This window comes from Triticum urartu, chromosome 6 (genome assembly GCF_003073215.2).
Source record: "Triticum urartu cultivar G1812 chromosome 6, Tu2.1, whole genome shotgun sequence".
Taxonomy (NCBI): Eukaryota; Viridiplantae; Streptophyta; class Magnoliopsida; order Poales; family Poaceae; genus Triticum; species Triticum urartu.
The window spans coordinates 428,326,088-428,343,542 of record NC_053027.1 but is presented as its reverse complement, the minus strand read 5'-3'; the positions used below and the strand labels follow the sequence as shown (position 1 = coordinate 428,343,542).

At 42.3% G+C, this 17,455-nt stretch overlaps 2 protein-coding genes across 3 annotated transcripts; both read left to right on the top strand.

Moving 5' to 3' along the window:
* The first annotated feature begins 1,236 nt into the window (after nucleotides 1–1,236).
* Nucleotides 1,237–3,261, top strand: LOC125516834. Its single transcript, XM_048682132.1, has 3 exons — nucleotides 1,237–1,366; nucleotides 1,455–1,505; nucleotides 1,645–3,261. The coding sequence occupies exons 1-3, from the start codon at nucleotides 1,237–1,239 to the stop codon at nucleotides 2,145–2,147; spliced, it is 684 nt and encodes a 227-aa protein (XP_048538089.1). The 3' UTR covers nucleotides 2,148–3,261.
* Nucleotides 3,262–6,476: 3,215 nt separating this feature from the next.
* On the top strand, nucleotides 6,477–12,225 carry LOC125513970 (mitochondrial aspartate-glutamate transporter AGC1). 2 transcript variants are annotated; one of them, XR_007286223.1, is made up of 9 exons: nucleotides 6,477–6,788; nucleotides 7,236–8,458; nucleotides 8,587–8,705; nucleotides 8,791–8,915; nucleotides 9,277–9,376; nucleotides 9,479–9,556; nucleotides 9,797–9,858; nucleotides 11,603–11,688; nucleotides 11,803–12,225. XR_007286223.1 is itself a non-coding variant. In XM_048679207.1 (9 exons), the coding sequence occupies exons 2-9, from the start codon at nucleotides 7,306–7,308 to the stop codon at nucleotides 11,918–11,920; spliced, it is 1,863 nt and encodes a 620-aa protein (XP_048535164.1). In that variant the 5' UTR covers nucleotides 6,477–6,788; nucleotides 7,236–7,305; the 3' UTR covers nucleotides 11,921–12,225. The 2 variants fall into 2 exon arrangements, 1 of the variants encoding a protein (XP_048535164.1); XM_048679207.1 differs by having other exon boundaries at nucleotides 9,775–9,858.
* Nucleotides 12,226–17,455: the final 5,230 nt, after the last annotated feature.

The following is a 17,455-nucleotide window of genomic DNA, read 5'->3' as shown; positions in this document are numbered from 1 at the left end:
GAAATTCCAGTATTGTAGGCTTATTCTTGCAACTTATAAAAAGCGCATTTTCTTTGTAAATCTTGCCATTATTTTTTCTTCTTCTTAAAGGGTAATATCAATGCCACTAATTCATTCATTCTTTTTATTTTTTATTTCATTTTTTCCTTTAATGGTAATACCAATGCCATTAATTCATTCTTCTCAGGAAACTTATTTTCTGTGTGAACATTCCAGTATTATATGCTTATTCTTACATATTGTATAAAAAGCACAATTTCTGTGCAAATTTTGTCATTGTTTGTTTTAGATTCTTTTTTATTTCTTCTGTAATACCAATGCCCCTGAATAATTCTTTCTTAGGAGACTTCATTATTTTTTTGTTTTAGTTTATATTTCATTTTCTTTCTTCTAAAGGGTTAATTTCAAAGCCACTATATCATTCTTTCTTAAAAAAAACTTTGTTCTTTTGATTTTTTAGTTTATGTATCTTTTGCTTTTTTTATTTAATGGTTCCAATGCCACTAATTCATTATTGTTAGGAAACTTAATTCTTGTCAAACTTCCACTATTATATGCATGTTCTTGCATATTGTAAAAAGGCGCAATTTCTGTGTAAATTATGTGCAAATTTTGTCAACTTTTATTTTATATCATTTTATTTTGTTTTCTTCTTAAAGGGTAATACCAATGCCATTAATTCATTCCTTCTTAGAAAATGTTATTATTTTGATTGTTTTAATTTTTAATTTAATTTTACTTTTTCTCTAAGGATAATTTCAATGCCACCAATTAGTTCCTTGGGAATTATTTTGCAAAATATATATTATTATATGCTTATACTTGCATATCATAAAAAACGTAATTTCAATGTAAATTGTCATGCGTGCTTCTCGGGCGACGGAGAGAGACAAAGGCCGATACTGAAAGAGAATGGACCGATAGAGGGATCATGATTTGGGGCTGTTACTATGGACTGGCACCACGTCGATTGAATCAAAATGGACGAGTTGGGTTGTGTGTGATGGAAATAGGCTGACTTAAAATTTCGGTCAGTCGATCAGAATTGAATGGGAGATGCCCGCAAAAAAAAATTGAATGACAGATGAAAATATGACTGACCCAAAATAAATTTTCAGTCACCTTGTTACTGTTAGTCGATCCCTTAAATTGGAGCGTTTCTTCTAATTAACGCGTCCAATGAAACTCCCGTACTACTTAATTTCCATTAACATATCTATCTTGGAGAGTTACACGATGCACATATATGTTGGCCTCGCGCGTTTGTGCCCTCTTGACCCCTTTCACATGGAGACGACGACGCACGGAGTCCTGGAACTTCTGCTGGTCAGCGCCGTGGGCATGAACCATGCGCACCATCACCTAGGTCCGTGGTCACCATCCCGCATCACAAGCTGCCTGCAACCTCGTGGCATATCTAGATCGCTGTGCTCACCGTTGAGTTCCGCGTGCAGGACCGCAAAGATACTACGTGACCATCCAGTGCGGCGACCAGTTCTGCACCAGTAAAATCACACACGGTGAACATTCTTCTCCAATGCAAATTAGCAGTACTACCACATTGTAGAAACGCTCGTGTCTGAATTTCTAACAGTGTCTGAAGCCTGTAAGGACGTTCGTGATTTGACGCCCAGGTAAGCACAGGAGGATCTGGTGGAACGAGAAGTTCAGGTTCCCGCTGTCGCCCCGCGAGTGCAGGGAGCTGGCCAAGGTCACGCTCAAGGTCATGGAGAGGGACAAGTTCGCCGAGGACACTCTGGTCGGCGAAATCAGGTACGTCGTACGTGCAAGAGACTCCATCCACCGTGCCCCGGTCCGACGACCTTGTGCAAGTGCGTTGCAGGGTGCATGTAGGCGAGATCATCAGGGAGGGCAGCGAGAGGGAGTTCCTGCAGATGAAGCCCGCCCCGTACAACATCGTGCTCCGGGACGGCACGTACAAGGGGGAGCTCAAGCTCGGCCTCAAGTTCCTCTCCGGCGTGAGCTCGGAGCAGCGGCCGGGAGAGCGCCGCCAGTGCGCGGCCGCGCCGCCGAGGCGGCCGTACGCGGTGTACACGCCCTTTCTGAACATCACGCTCCCGTGCGTCCCGTGGAGGAGGTTCTTCTTCTTCTGCACCCGCTCCAACAGATGGACGACGAGAGAATGATCACTGAAAACGCCCGTCGATGCGTTTCTTTTTTCCTTCTTTGGATTTGGAGGAGATCTCGTCAGCGTTTCTTGCCGTTTCTGTCAAAATGTGTCGAACTCCTTGAGCTGTGGCCGTGAAAGATGTAACTGTACCGGTGCATACGTAGTTTGGAGGATATAAGTTAAGCTTTTGTTTGGATTAATAAAAAAATTCTAGCAGCAACATTCAGATTATATAATTAAGATGAATAGAAAGGAAATATCCAGAGCAGTTCTCCCCACTTTTATAAACGAGGTTCGGCTCCTCTTTTCTCACCCGCAGGCCTCATTTGACAGAAAGGGATCATGGAAGTTTTGAGAGGAGGGGATTTCAACGGATTTGGTGAATCCCCCTCTTTCACCCAATCCCCTTAAAACCTCAAATCCCTCTCCAGCCACACATCCCCTCCATACAGAACATTGTTTGACAGGGATGAATTTCCATATTGAATTAAAATGGTGTAAAACAGTTAAAAATCTAATCTTGCAACAATTCTTCACATTAACAACATAATTTGCTTGACTTGAAATCAATTTATGGATGGGGACCAAAATGAAGCATACTAAAGAAGGAACCAACAATATCAGTATCCACTGAAACAAAGGGACAGTGGATCAATTTGACCTACTACGCAGGCGGGACAAACCACACTTTAATTATTTAAATCCCTCTAATTATTTACTGTCATCTAGGATCTTGCTTCTAGTCCAGAACTTTGGGGTTTTTTTATTTATGTTGATAGATAAAACTAAACATTGTTCATGTGCAAAAGTTCATCCAGGGACCTTGCTTTACTGTCAATGTAAAAGCTCATCCAGAAACACCATAATTTCTGTCAACATGAAAACCTACACTTCTATCAAAATTCAAATCAAGGTACTGGTTCTCACAAGAGTCGGGTTCCAATGATTTTCAGGAGAGGAGAGAGATGGCCATGGAGGCAGCCAGTCTCATCGATGGACGCAGCAAACTGTTGCAGATCGAAGCCATGGCCGCTGGGTGCCGGAGGAGGAGCAAGAAGAGTCAGCTCTAGGGTTTGCAGGGGAGGGGATGGAGAAGTGGAGGATAGGGGAGGAATCACATCGGGAATAACCGGCGGAGGACATTGACGCTCTGGCGGCGACGGGGCGGTGAAGATCCAGCGGCAGGGCGGCTCCTCGCAGTGGCGGCGAGGGCGTTGCTTTGCCCATCTCGTTCGGGCAACGGCGGCGCGAGGAGGAGGCTCCGGCCGACGGCGGCGCGTCGAGGAGGAGGCCGCTGCCGACGGCGGCGCGAGGAGCAGGCTCCGGTCTCGCGCATGGCTCCAAATCCGCGAGTGCCTCCTCGTGCCTTTTGACCCGCATGGGTCGAGGTGAATCGAGGGGGGATCAGGTGGATTGGGCCAACGAAACCTCGCATACCAAACAGGGCGAGGATTGTAGAGGTTTCTGCGCCCCTCGTGGATTCTCCTCTGAAATCCCCTCCACCCCTCGCCTACCAAATGAGGCCGCAGGGTTGCCGCTTTTATAAATGAGTTTCGACTCCTCGTTTCTATTGCAGCAGTGCTATGCGGACGACACAATTCAGACGATGCACACACGACACATAAATCCAGCCGAACATGCGCATGATAAGGGCCTCTTTGATTCGCAGGATTGTCAGAACATGCGCATGATAAGGGCCTCTTTGATTCGCAGGATTGTCAGAACATGCGCATGATAAGGGCCTCTTTGATTCGCAGGATTGTCAAAATGAAGGAATATGAAAAATGCAGGAATAGGATGCCATGTCTTATAGTATCCTACAGGTTTGAAAGAATGTTTGATAGCGCAGGAAAAACAAAGGAATTCTACAAAGAGATTTGAGTGGATGGAAATATTCCTCCAGAATGTAGTACAAATGGATCCTATGAAAAAATTCTTAAGGATGTCAATCCTACGAATCAAACGAGCATCACAGGAAAAAATCCTAAGGGTCCAAATCCTCCAAAAATCCTATGCAATTCCTTTGAATCAAAGGAGCCCTAAGCAGGGTACCGGCCGCTGGTCGTGCATAGGTCGGGCAGAAACATCGTATGTGGAGCAGTTTCGTTTCTATTGCAAGGATGTCTTCTCGTCTTTCAATCATGTCCTAAATACAACAGTGGATCCACCTGAGCTGTGGGCTGTGGCCGTGGCAGATGTAACTGTTCCAGTGCATTATCACCGATATGCATGTGATGGTATAGGTTTTTTTCAATTGTTTGGAGGATATAAGATAAGCTTTTGTTTAGGTTAATAAAAATATCTGGCAGTAACATTCAGATTATATAACAGTAATGATAGATCCTGAACGTTCGGATTTTAAGCATGGTAACTCGAACGTTCTTCATGCCAACTTTAGTTGGCGCAGGGTTGGCAAACATGACAATTTTTTGAGGAAGAAACGAATGAAGACAAAGCCATGATTTAACAACTAAATTTGTCATCTAATGTCAACTAAAGTTGCCATGAAAAAAGGTTCGGGATGACATGCTCAAAATCCGAACATTCAGAATTTATCGAAGTCCTTATATAATTATGAAAAAAAAGTACAAAGGAAATGTCGATATGGGGCAATTCTCCCCGCTTTTGTAAACGAGTTTCGGCTCCTCTTTTCTCCCCTGCAGGGTTGCTGCTTTGCTGCGTGCAACGGAGAGTCGTGTCATGCTGAATTCTCTTTTATGATATACTCCTTTCATTACAAAATGTAAGGTGTATTCGCTTTTTAGTTAGAGGTGTATTATTCTTAAAAAAGTCAAACATGTACACGTTTGATTAAGTTCGTAGAAAAAATAATCAATACTACTGTACCAAACTTCTATCATTACGTCTATCATGAAAAGTATTTTTATATTTTATTTATTATGTATTGTAGATATCGATATTTTATTTTATACTCTTGGTCAAACATACATAAATTTAACCTGCATGAAAATCGATACACCTTATATTCCGAAACAGAGGGAGTACCTATCTAAATGTTATCCTCTCCATCCCATAATATAAGGTTGCAATATCATCTTATATTATGGTAGAAACGACAAACAATTTTGCTTGCTAAAAAACACATGTGTACACTTTCAGCGAACGTTCCAGAGTTGCCATGCCTTTGTATAAGAATTTGTCAAAGTAAAAATTGCCATGTTGTATAGAAGATTGTCAATTTTTTGGCATATTGCATTAGAGTAATTGCCATGCGTGTTCAGAAATTTGTCATGATTGCAACATAGAGCCTAAAGAAATGATGAAAAAAGAATCATACTTAGGATTTTGCCATGCTGGCCGAAGGAAATTACCATGCAACATCGAGGAAATTGTCATTGTCTGAAAATTAAAATTTTCACTCGAATGTGTTCACTCAGATTGCCAGTGAACGAAACCTTTTTAGTAAGTACAATAACTATGACATGAACAAAACTTGGAAGCAAATGACATCAACAAGGATTATGATAATTGATTGGCATATAAAACTGAAGTACATGCATAATATATTCAACATCATACCGAAGGACGGGATCATTAGATTATATAATTAATAGCTCGCAGGGTGGAAGCGAGAACATTTTAGGATTCGCGCATGGGATCTGATGTGCCTGATGACGTTCACTCGTAAACGCTAAAATCTGACGTTAGATTTGTAACATTTTCGCTTTTTGTCTTTTTATGAGGGGTGATAAGTACAATAACTATGACACGAACAAAACTTGGAAGCAAATGACATCAACAAGGATTATGTTGATTATGATAATTGATTGGCATATAAAACTAAAGTACATGCATAATTATTCAACATCATACCGAAGGATGGGATCATCAGATAATATAATTAGTAGCTCACAGGGTGAAAGCAAGAACATTTTAGGATGGTCACAGTGGGGAGTAACTTATACTAGTGTCATCCATATGACATTAGACTAAGTTATTATCTTCATAATGTAAAATAACATAGTAGTAGTGTCATAGATGGCTTCATTTATTAGCTTATAGACTCATCCTGTATTAGAAAATGCTATGTTACAGTAACATATTATGTTATTACCTGCCACATGAGCAAAAAAATTTTGGAGTGCGTTATGTTACTAGCTAAGTTACTTTCACTATGACTACCCTTAGGATTCACGCATGGGATCTGATGTGCTTGATGACGTTCACTCGGAAACGCTAAAATCTGATGTTAGATTTGTAACATTTTCGCTTTTTGCTATTTTATGAGGGGTGATTAATCTTTTTTAGGGCCTTTCGTTTTGACCGTGCACTTTGCATCGAACGGCGCAAAACATCGTTTGGGGACCCAAAGGAAAAGGCGCAGCGTGCCCACGTTTGTCCGGGTTGCCCAATTGACGCTGCTGGCTGCGGCCGCACATCGGTGAGCGGCACAGCGACAGCCTCGAAACAGCCAGAAAATCCATGGAGATGGACCTGGAAGCCCAAGCTCCCATGACGCCGCGCCCGTGACCTCTCCGCCTCGCAAGCTCGTGGAGCCAGAGGGGGGCGGAGAAGCGGCGGAGGCTAGGTCGTCGCACCTCTCCTCCTCCTCCTCCCCTCCCCTCCCGTGAAGCGCGAACTGTTGCGAAGCCGCCATCGGGCATCGGGAGCTGAGCTCCAGTCCAGCCACCGCAAGGTAAGACAAGCTTTTTAACCCTTCGGAGGGCGTTCCTTTCATTCGCTTGGATCAAATCGGGTGCCGGTCTCCGCGCACACAAGCTGTTCGACGAAACGTCTGTTAGGACCAGGGATTATATAGCTTGCGAGTTAAAGATTCGGGGTCTGTTCTATGACATGTCTCGCAGAATGGAGTACTTTGGGGTTGGAGCATGGCAATTACTGCTCATGTTGTTGTCTCAAATTCGCAGCGGGTACAAGGCATAAAGGCGTCTTTCGGATTTAGGGACATTTATACCACAATCCATTTGCTAATCGGTCGCTCTTTGGGCTTAGCCACTATTGTTAGTACCTAGCTCAAAGGTCTAGTCAGATGATCTCCCATGAAACATACTCTTTGCTTAGTACCATATGAGAGCTGTTTTGCTATGCTAATTTTGCCTTTTCTGCTTCCTGCCTCTTGCAGATCCCAGTCAGATGATTAGTTGACTTCTTCTTCATGAACGAACAGCTAACTTGCTGCATGTTTGTCAGAGATGAGCTCAAATCGTAGAGCTTCAAAAGCTCGAAAATCAACAACTAATTACTACCGGCTTCCATTTGATAAGCACCGATTATTTGATCCAGATGCATTTCTTTCAAAGGATCGTTGTGCCAATCAATCACAAAGTACTCAATCAGGCAGCAGACATACTGATAAACTATTCACTACTCCTCAGTTAGTATCTGCATTGACAGGGATCTGGAATCTTGTTGGGCACCCAGAATCTTCTGGCACAACAGATCAAAGATCTGTGAGCGAGGATATTTTGCACACGGAAGACCCTGTGTGCTTTACTAGGGACCGAGAAGGACACACATTGACATCTTGCAGCGAAAGCTCAACTGGCCTCAACTCTCAAACCTGTTTATCAACACCAAAATCAATCCATGAAGATCTTAGATTGCTGAAGAAGATGTTAATGCTCCGATCACGCAGCAACATGATCGGTGCTTCTGCCACATGGAGACATATGCATCTTACCAGTAAACTTGGGAACATGCATTATCAAAATATATACCCCATGCAAACCAAAAAGCTAGGAGCTTGTGCTACTTCCAGCAGTATGGAAATCAAGGAGGGCGACTGCTTCGGAAGGGGTGATAACTGTTGCAATCAAACAGGAGACATGCCAGCTGAACAATGCACGAGCTCAAGTGAGGAGGATAATATCACGTATGCCTGTGAAAATTCTCTACACGATGAGAAATTAAACGCAGAGGTTTCTAGAGAATACTCCAATATGTCTGCTTGTTCATCAGAGCAGGTTTGCAAAGAGGCAAGGATAATGCTGGAAAATCAGATTTCCAGCACATGTGAACATATTCGGCCTGAAGGGTTGACATGCACATCTTGTGTGGTTGGTGATGCTATTGTTAACCCACCAAATGTACACCAATATACATACGGGGAAGATGTATCTCAGCAGCATTTTGTAGACAAGCGTTCATCAGAGTTTGAATCATCCTTGGGGCATCGATTTCATGGTCCTGTTGGTGCGAACAAGCATGCTGCTGCAGGAGCACTAGCTGGGACAGTTGTCAGTATCTCTCTGCATCCAGTTGATACGGTGAAAACCATTATTCAGGCTAACAGTTCTGGGCAAAGCTCATTCTACCACATACTAAGACGCACCCTTGTTGAGAGAGGTAAAATTTTGGGTGTATTTACACACACTGAGATGCTATCAATAAGTTTATCATATTTCCATGTCCTTTTCCCTATTGTCAAACATTAATTACTAGAATTTTTCATGCTTGGCAAATATTTTCTACAGGTGTCTTAGGACTTTATGGAGGGCTTGCTAGCAAAATTGCTTGTTCTGCACCAATTTCAGCTATTTATACCCTAACTTACGAAATAGTAAAGGGGTCACTTCTTCCTACTTTGCCGAAGGTGATTTCAGTTTTATTTTGCAATTGATATCCAACTAGTGTAACATTCATACACACTTTGATCTTATACATTGACATCTCTTCAGGACTACCATTCCATTGCTCATTGTGCTGCGGGTGGTTGTTCTAGTATTGCAACCTCCTTTATTTTTACACCAAGCGAATGCATAAAACAACAGATGCAAGTCGGCTCGCAGTATCAGAATTGCTGGTATTTAATTTCCATGCTTCTCCTTGGGTTATTCATTCGTTTTCTTTCTTTATTTAGAAGCTTTTTGCTTTTTGCTGATAAATAAGAAGAAATGACAAAAACATACTCTCTCCGTCCCAAAATGAGTGTCGCTGATTTAGTACAACTTAGCACAAAGTTGTACTAAACCAGTGACACTTATTTTGGGACAGAGGGAGTATTAATTTATCAGCCCTAGTTCTGCATCCTGACAATAACCTGCTATTTATATTGAAAAATGACAATAACCTGACTCCACGTTGCTTGTTGAAATTATTTGGCAACATTGCCCGGAGTTCACCATACTCTTCTTCACGCTCTAATAAGAGTTTCATGCCATCAGGAAGGCTTTAGTTGGATGTCTACAAAGGGGTGGCATTGCTTCGTTATATGCTGGATGGGGGGCTGTTCTTTGCAGAAATATTCCACATTCTATAGTAAAGGTATCTTTACGAACAGTTACAGTTTACTCCCTAGTCCCAAATTTTAATTCTACATCTGCTTTGCTGTTTTATTTTGGTGTTCACTTATTTTGGAATTTCCAGTTTTATGCCTACGAGAGTCTGAAGCAATTTCTGTTGAATGCATCACCTGCTAATGCTAAACTCAATTCTGGCCAGACGGTTAGTTCCTGAACCTCAACTTGTTAAACCATCTTATATATGTGTTTCATTATTCAATACTGAACCGGTACTGTTTGGCCTGTTCCCATCACTAAATTCAGTTTTCGAATGATGCCACTTACCTTTGATATAAATGTTAATACTTCAGGTCGAGCCTAATTCAACTACACATTCCGATTTTAGTGTGGTATAAACTCCCTTTTTTCTTTGTATTGCAGCTCATTTGTGGAGGTTTTGCAGGATCAACTGCTGCTCTGTTTACAAATCCATTCGATGTTGTGAAGACACGAGTACAGTTACAGGTGCAACACATGCTTATGCCACAAATTTGGTGAACCCTTTTACTCAAGAAAAAAACATGCTCATGCCACACCCCAGTTTGTATATATCAGCACAAGTAACTTACAGTTTAAGTTTTATCTATTTTGATTTGTTATTGAATGGAAAAGCTCACGCCACTTCATCAAACTCCTGCATAAAGCGCACTTTTCAACCCTGAACCCTAAAACCATCTAATTGCAATCTCAAACTGTCGAAACAGTCCACTTTTTAGTCTCAGATGATTCCGTAATGACGTGGATGCCATTGTTTTGACTATATGACACCTGAAATTCCATTATGAGCAGATAATTCTGCAGGAGCAGGTGAGTTGGCACTTACTATGAGATAGAGAAACATTACCTAGAGTTCATGGCTCACTAAGAGCTAGTTTGGTTCGTGTCCTCGTGACAACTCGCCTGACCTGGAGCGTGCCTGTATGTTGCCTGGGTATTGTTTGGTTGCTACCCTGAAAAAGCCTGTACTTGCCTGGACTAGAACACCACACACGTGATTAGCCTGGATGGGATGTGGATAGAGGAGCCAGGCAAGGGGTTAGCCTGGCCCAGGCTTCAAAATTCCAGCGCCTGGCAAGCCATAATGGCTGCCTGGGACTGCATGTACGAAGTTGCTCGCGGTACAAAGGCAGATGAATTGATTTTTTTAAGTCTAATCACTCTCCAGGCCAGGCCCAAAATCCAAACAACTTCTGTCCAGGCCAGCTTGACCAGGCAGAAAAGTTTAAAAGACCAGGCTGAAACCAGGCAAGGTATTTCTCCAGGCATGCAGGCGAGGCCACAAACCAAACAGACCCTAAATGCCTTGAGGGCCAAGTCGTTTCTTGAAGGGGAAGGTAGTGTCTAGATCTGAGAATCAAATTATGTTTGTTCAGATTTCGTTTCTATTTGGATTTTGGAGTAAGGAAGAAGGTTCTGACTAGCTAGGAGCCTAGGACCCATAACGAAGTTCCAAACAGACCAATCTTGTTAGGAGGTACTGCCCAACAAAAAGAAAATGTGACTTCTGGCACAGGAATAATAAATAGAATAAGAAGATGATAAAAATCCTATACCGAAACGACTTCTGGCATCACCAGTGGGATCCGAACCACATTTTCGTAGGCCGACTCCAGTTTTTCTAGGCAGAGATAGTATATCCTTGATTTAGCACATTTGTGTTTGTAGGAAGATTCCTCGTTCTGAAATAAAGTCTATTTGGAGCTTCTTCCAGTTGTTCTCCATGTCACTCCATGAACAACCGCACACTATGACAAACAAACAATCAAGAACAAAATTCATCATTTGGATAATAAATTTACAGCAATTCTGTTATAAATGGATGAAATTTGTCACAAATGGATCAAAAACCGGAGTTGATACATGGCAGTGAGGTTGTTGCCATGTGGCATCCACGACACTCAATACCATTTGCCAAACCACCAGAGAGCAGAGGGCGAAAAGTGGACTGTTTCATTTGTTTGATGTTGTATTCCAACAATTTTAGAGTTCAAGATTGAAAATAAGCCTTTTCCAGAGTCCAAGGTCAAAAAACGGAAACTGGACCCTTTTTTTTAATTTCATTATAATGAAACTTGTTGAGATGGAAAAGCTTGGTTAGATCTTTTGTTTTTCCTATCACTTCTAATGGCTTGTTTCCTTCAATTCTTCAAATCAAAAGTGAAGTAATAGTTGGTGCAGGACTAATTCTGAATTGATTCATGTTCATTAGGCACTCAGCCCTGTTAGAAAGTATGAAGGGGTTCTTCATGCCCTTGCGCACATTTTTGAGCAAGAAGGGTTACGAGGTCTTTACAGGTACGATCATTTATACACGATATTATAGACTTACCATCTTACTGGATGCAAATCCATACTCGTTTGTGTCATTGTTACTGCGAGCATGCAAATTATCAACATCTTTTTTTCCAGGGGTTTAAGCCCAAGGCTGCTCATGTATGTATCCCAAGGGGCGCTGTTTTTTACATCCTATGAGTTTCTCAAAACAATTATGTTTCCTGAACAAGAGCTTCAGGCAAACAACATCTGATCGTAGAAGCTTAGAAGGGAAGGGATCGTTGCAGCCCGGTGGAATTTCTGGGTCGATACCATGAGCTAAGTAATGAATTGTTGTATTGTGGTTACAAACCATCATTCAGAGGTCCTGTAACAAACTAGTGTACATCATTTTTGGATACGTAGGCATTAGACAACCACACTTGGGTATTAACCTTTTTCTGGCAGGTAGAAACACAACATGTAGGCAAGAGGAATTTTGTATCATGAGCAAACTTGAGATGTAGATTTCCTTGCGGGAGGACATGTGAATATGAGTGTATCCTGGTTTTGTGTTCTTGCAGGGGGGAAAGGTGTCACTGAATTGTTAACGTTAATGTTTCATGGGTGCTGGGAGGGAGAGAGCTTGGGGCCACGGAGGAGGTTATGTAGGAGGGGATCACAAGGAGGTTTAGGGTGCTTGAATGTTGAATCGCACTAGAACAAGTAGCGAGAGCAGTCTACGCGGACAGCAACTCTCGCTAGCTCATCCATCTAAGAAAAAAACTCTAGCTAGCAGTTTTTCTAAAACTTTTTGGAGCGTATATCTAGGTAGCTCGGTCGCGTGCTCGAAACCCCACCCCGCAGCGCTCTCGTTCTCACCCGATCATTTTTTCTTTTTTCTTTTTCTAGCTTCTATCAATTGCGTCAATTTATTGAATATTTTTTCTTTCGATTCTGTCAATTGCGCAGATCCAACGGTCAACCATCCGAGATGATTTCAATTTTTTGTTTTCTTTCTCTCGCTTCTATAGATTGCGCACATCCAACGATGCAACGCAACAAGTATGGACGAGCAATGTATATTTTCCTTCTACCTTCTCTTCTTCGTAGTGGTCTGGTGGTGTCAGTTCTTTTCTTTTTCATCCATTCAGATGATTTCAATTTTGAAAAAAACGAGCCTGTTGCCACGTCTTCTTTTCTCTCGCTTCTCAGTCATCAGATCCAATTACTGTAAATAGGAGCTTGAATTCGCGGCTCTGATGTGCAGCGTTCAAAGTAGTAAAGCATCATATTTCACAAATGTGAAAGCCTAGCTTAATAGAAATGATAGACTACTTATATTAACGAGGAATTTCTTCTTTTCTAGGAGCCCATTCGAAAAGAATTTCAAAGTTAAGCGTGCTCGGCTCGGGGTCATTTTAGAATGGATGACCGATCGGGAAGTAGCTCCCGGGTGCGCACGAGTGAGGACAAAGACCGGTGTTGGTCTGTGGGGCCAGTCCTCATCCTGCCGGGCGTAACAGGGTATTACAATTTGGTATCAGAGCCGACCCTCACAGTTACACGGACATGTACGGGTCAGGTGCGTGGGCATGTGGCCCGTTGTAGCACACGGCATGGCACTTGTGCTGGACTGGACACGCATACGTGTGCCAAGAGGGAACGTTTCTGATGGGCCGACGAGGACGTCGGTTCCTTTGAGTGGGGGTGTATGTGAGAGCCTAGCTTAATAGTAATGATAGACTACTCATATCAATAAGAAATTCCTTCCTTTCCAGAAGCTCATTCGAAAAGAATTCTAAAGTTAAGCGTGCTTGGCGATGGGTGGCCAACCGGTAAGTAGCTCCCGGGTGCGCATGAGTGAAGACAAAGACTAGTGTTGGTCTGTGAGACCAGTCTTGATCCCGCCAGGCGTAACAAGCTGTCACAACAAACTCCTATATTGTTATAAATTCCAAAATCTAGAGCCAACTATCAAGTCTATTCATTTTACAATCTGTGCATTCTATTAAATAAAGAGTATAGTGCGAATCGACCTGTGATTGAATTGGTTTGGTGGACAGTGGTATCCCCAACCCACCAGGGTTCAAATCCTGGTGCTCGCATTATTTCTAGATTTATTTCAGGATTTCCGGTGATGCGCTTTCGGCGAGAGGAGACGTTCCCGTCGACGACGAGGCGCCTACGGTGATTTCATAAATCTCAAGATGATATGCCGGCTCAATTTTTCGGAGGTGCTCATAAGGGTAGGGGGTACGTGTGTCCGTTCGTAGAGGAGAGTGTATGCGCATGTATATGAGCGGTTGTGTCTGTACTGATGCTAAAAAAAAGAATACAGTGTACTTGGGTGACCATAATGATGGAATTGTCCTTTTTGCTACAAATAGACAATTGGATATCTCTTGGCGGTTTTCGCAACAAGAAAAGGGAAATCTCTTGGTGGCTTCAAATGTTTCTTTTTGCAAAAATAATTCATATATATTATGAAATTTCACCGAAAGTGCAAAAGCACCTTAAACATAATAAAAATTACACTGAGATTTCGAGACCACCTAACGACCACTACTGCTGGTAGAACGAGCCGCCGACGCGCCGCTGTCATCGCTCCTCTGCCAGAGCCGGCCTGACCTTGTCGATGATAGCCGGGAAGTCTTGATGCACGCGCCCCTAAGGACCAACGCCTTGGAGCCGCAGTCATCGTTGTTGAACCCTTGAACAGATCTGAATCACTTGACACCAAATTTCGCCACACGGCAACAAACCCTAACCTAACTGTGCCAAGAAAACGGTAGAAATCTACACCAGAGCTCCGTCGACTATGTCCAGACGAAAGGATCCAAACCCGAAAGACAAACTTGAAGAAGAATCTCCGCCCTCCGCCCGAGCACCGCTCCTACGAGAACTAAAGAATCCTAATCTAAACTACTAGCCAGAGTGAAGGCACCGGGATTCTCTCCCAGCCATTGGCCGCCGAAGCAGTAGGCAGAGAGGAGGTGAATCGACAGGCTCGCTGCTGAAGTGTGGAGGGAAGAGTTTATCCTAGCCGCTAAGGGATAGGGGAGGAAAAGCTACAGAAAGATCTCCCAATGCATCTGCTTCAAATGATTTGGATAGCTGACCCAGTTAAATCGTTTAGAAAGCTGTCATTGGCAGCGATATATTCTTCATCCTTGCCGCGAACTGTATCAATCATCAATAATCTTACACTTTCTTCTTGTGTTAGGGGTGTTTGTTTACAGAGACTTATTGATGTAGGGACTTAAAAAAGTCTCTTTTAGTCCCATCTAAACCAAATAAGAAGGTTTTTTTACGGGTGAAACATGAGGGACTTACAGGGACTTAAAGTGGGCATTTAAGACTTATGAAAGAAGACCCTCAAGAAGAGTCTTTTTGAGACTTTTAGTTATAACATGGTCTTTTAGTCTATATTTAGTCCCATATACCAAACAGGTAGGGATTTTTTAGGGACTAACGACTTTTTAGTTGGGCCTAAAAAAATCCTAGAACTTATGAACCAAACATGGCCTTCCTCAGCTGCTTCTCGGAGGTTAAACATGCAGCCGCAGCACCATATTCCCAAATTAATCTCATGCATGTACTTTCCTAAAAAAAATCTCATGCATGTACTGCCATCCAGCAAACAATTTTTTTTTGAACAAAGCAAGGCACCCAGAGGGTGCCCAATTTCATTTCCAGCATTGACCATAGTACAGGAGATATTACATTGGCCTAAAGATTAGAAGAGGAGAACAGCCAAAACAGAGTTGCTGGAGGAAGAAGCAAAGATAGGTTGAAAGGAGATCAACCAGATGAACATCTACTAGCTTAGAAAGAAAAGAAGAAACATAGGGAGTGCTAAAGATACATAAAGTCCTTCACATAGAGACCATCTGATCAGAAGGAAGCACATGTAGCGCAGAGTGACAAGTGATCTCTCGGAGAAATAGCGAATCCTCGTCCTGTTAAATGTGATAGTATCCTGAGAATATCTTTTGGAAAGAAAAGTCATAGAGATTTTAATCTGCAAAATTAGTACAGGATATTAGAAGCAGTACACCTTATGTAGATGAAAACCTGAAAGAGCAATGTTCTGCAAGGAAGAAATAACAGGGCAAGGAGCATTTGTATGGGAATTATGGGAACAGTCCATAAGCGCTCCGTAGTTGTTCTGAAAGACCTGCTTTGCAAGATTATGAGCCACCCCATTGTTATTCCTAGAAATATGAAAAATTTGAGCCTGCATATGAGACGTTAAGTTGAGAATATCAGCTAGATTTTTCCTAATATTCCAGGGCGCAGCAGAATGCAAGAAGTTCCTGGCAGCAATCACAGAAGCAAGTGTAAGACAATCTGTTAAGAAGACAGGATGTTGAATCTGCAGAATGTTCGTCAGATGTGATGCAAACTCCAGTGCAAGCACTTCTGCATGGAGAGGACTTGTTGTTGGCAGAGCTGAGGCTTGGACCTGAATGTTTATTTCTCCTTGGGATAAAGGAAGACAGAAATACACCCCAATGCCTGTTCGAGGCTGCCCATAGTAAATGCCTGAAGCTTTTTTAGTTTTAAAAGCAGCATCAGTGTAGATTTTTGGACCTTTCAGGAGCATAACAGACTTAATGGTGCTACCTTGAGGGGGCAAATGTTGCAACACATTCTGGTTGTTGAGGTTATTAGGTTTGCTCAAATCTAGCAGGGAATCATTTTGCAAGTAATGATCCAAGGCAGCAGCTAAAATATGAACCTGGTAAGGTTGGTGCTTCTTACGCTCAAACAGGAAGTCGTTTCTAATTTTCCACATGCACCATAAGAAATTAAGAATATTTTTTAAAGAAGCATGAGGGTGATTAAAGGAGAGAAGACGAGCAATAACCAAATGCACAGAATTGAGGCCCTGAACTATAGCATGTGATCTAATAAACCAGGGCTTAGAGAACCAGGCTGCCCTAGCAAAGTCACAAAGGAAAAAAAGATGCAAATCATCCTCCTGCATGCCACATCTGGAGCAAATCTGAGAAATATGAACAGAAAAACGACCTGCTCTCATACCTGTTGGCAGAGCTCTTCTCAATAGTCTCCAAGCGAAAGTTTGAACCTTTGGCAATAGGTTTTTATCACGCCAAATAGTCGTAAGCAAGTTCTTGACCTCCGAGGACACCTGCATTGGAGCTGTAACAGAATTGTTGTGTATCTCCTGCAAACAAAGCTTGTAAGCAGATTTAGGAGAACAAAAGTCATTAGTGGCCAAAGGCCAGCAAAGAGGATCGTCGATGTCGTCGTGAATAATGTCTATAGCAACCACTTGAGAAGCAAAAGTTTGATCAAACAGATTAAAAATAAGGTCATGGTTCCAAGCTTTCTGTCCTGGGAGCCACAGGTCATTAACCAAAGAAGGATAAACAAATCCTGTGGTTTGAGGAATAAGAAAATCATGAATAGATCTCCAAAGAGGACACCAAGGCATGCTCCATAAAGAAATGTTGCCTTTAGTAAGCTGATAGAAGGCATGCTGAGTAAGCCTGGGAAGCATTTTTAAAATTGAAGCCCAAAAACCAGACTTAGGAGGAGAAGAAGTTGCCCTCCAGATTGTAGTAGTAGGGAAATACTTAGCCCGAAGAATACAGTATAAGTGAGAAGAGGGGTTGTTTGCTAACCTCCAAGCTGCCGCAATGATGAGACTTTCATTGATGGCTTTAAGATTTCTAATCCCTAGACCTCCTTCTTCTTTTGAATTTGCTATATCTTTCCAAGCTCTGAGACATAGTCCTTTCCTTGAGCCATCTTCCCTAATACCTGTCCACCAAAAAGT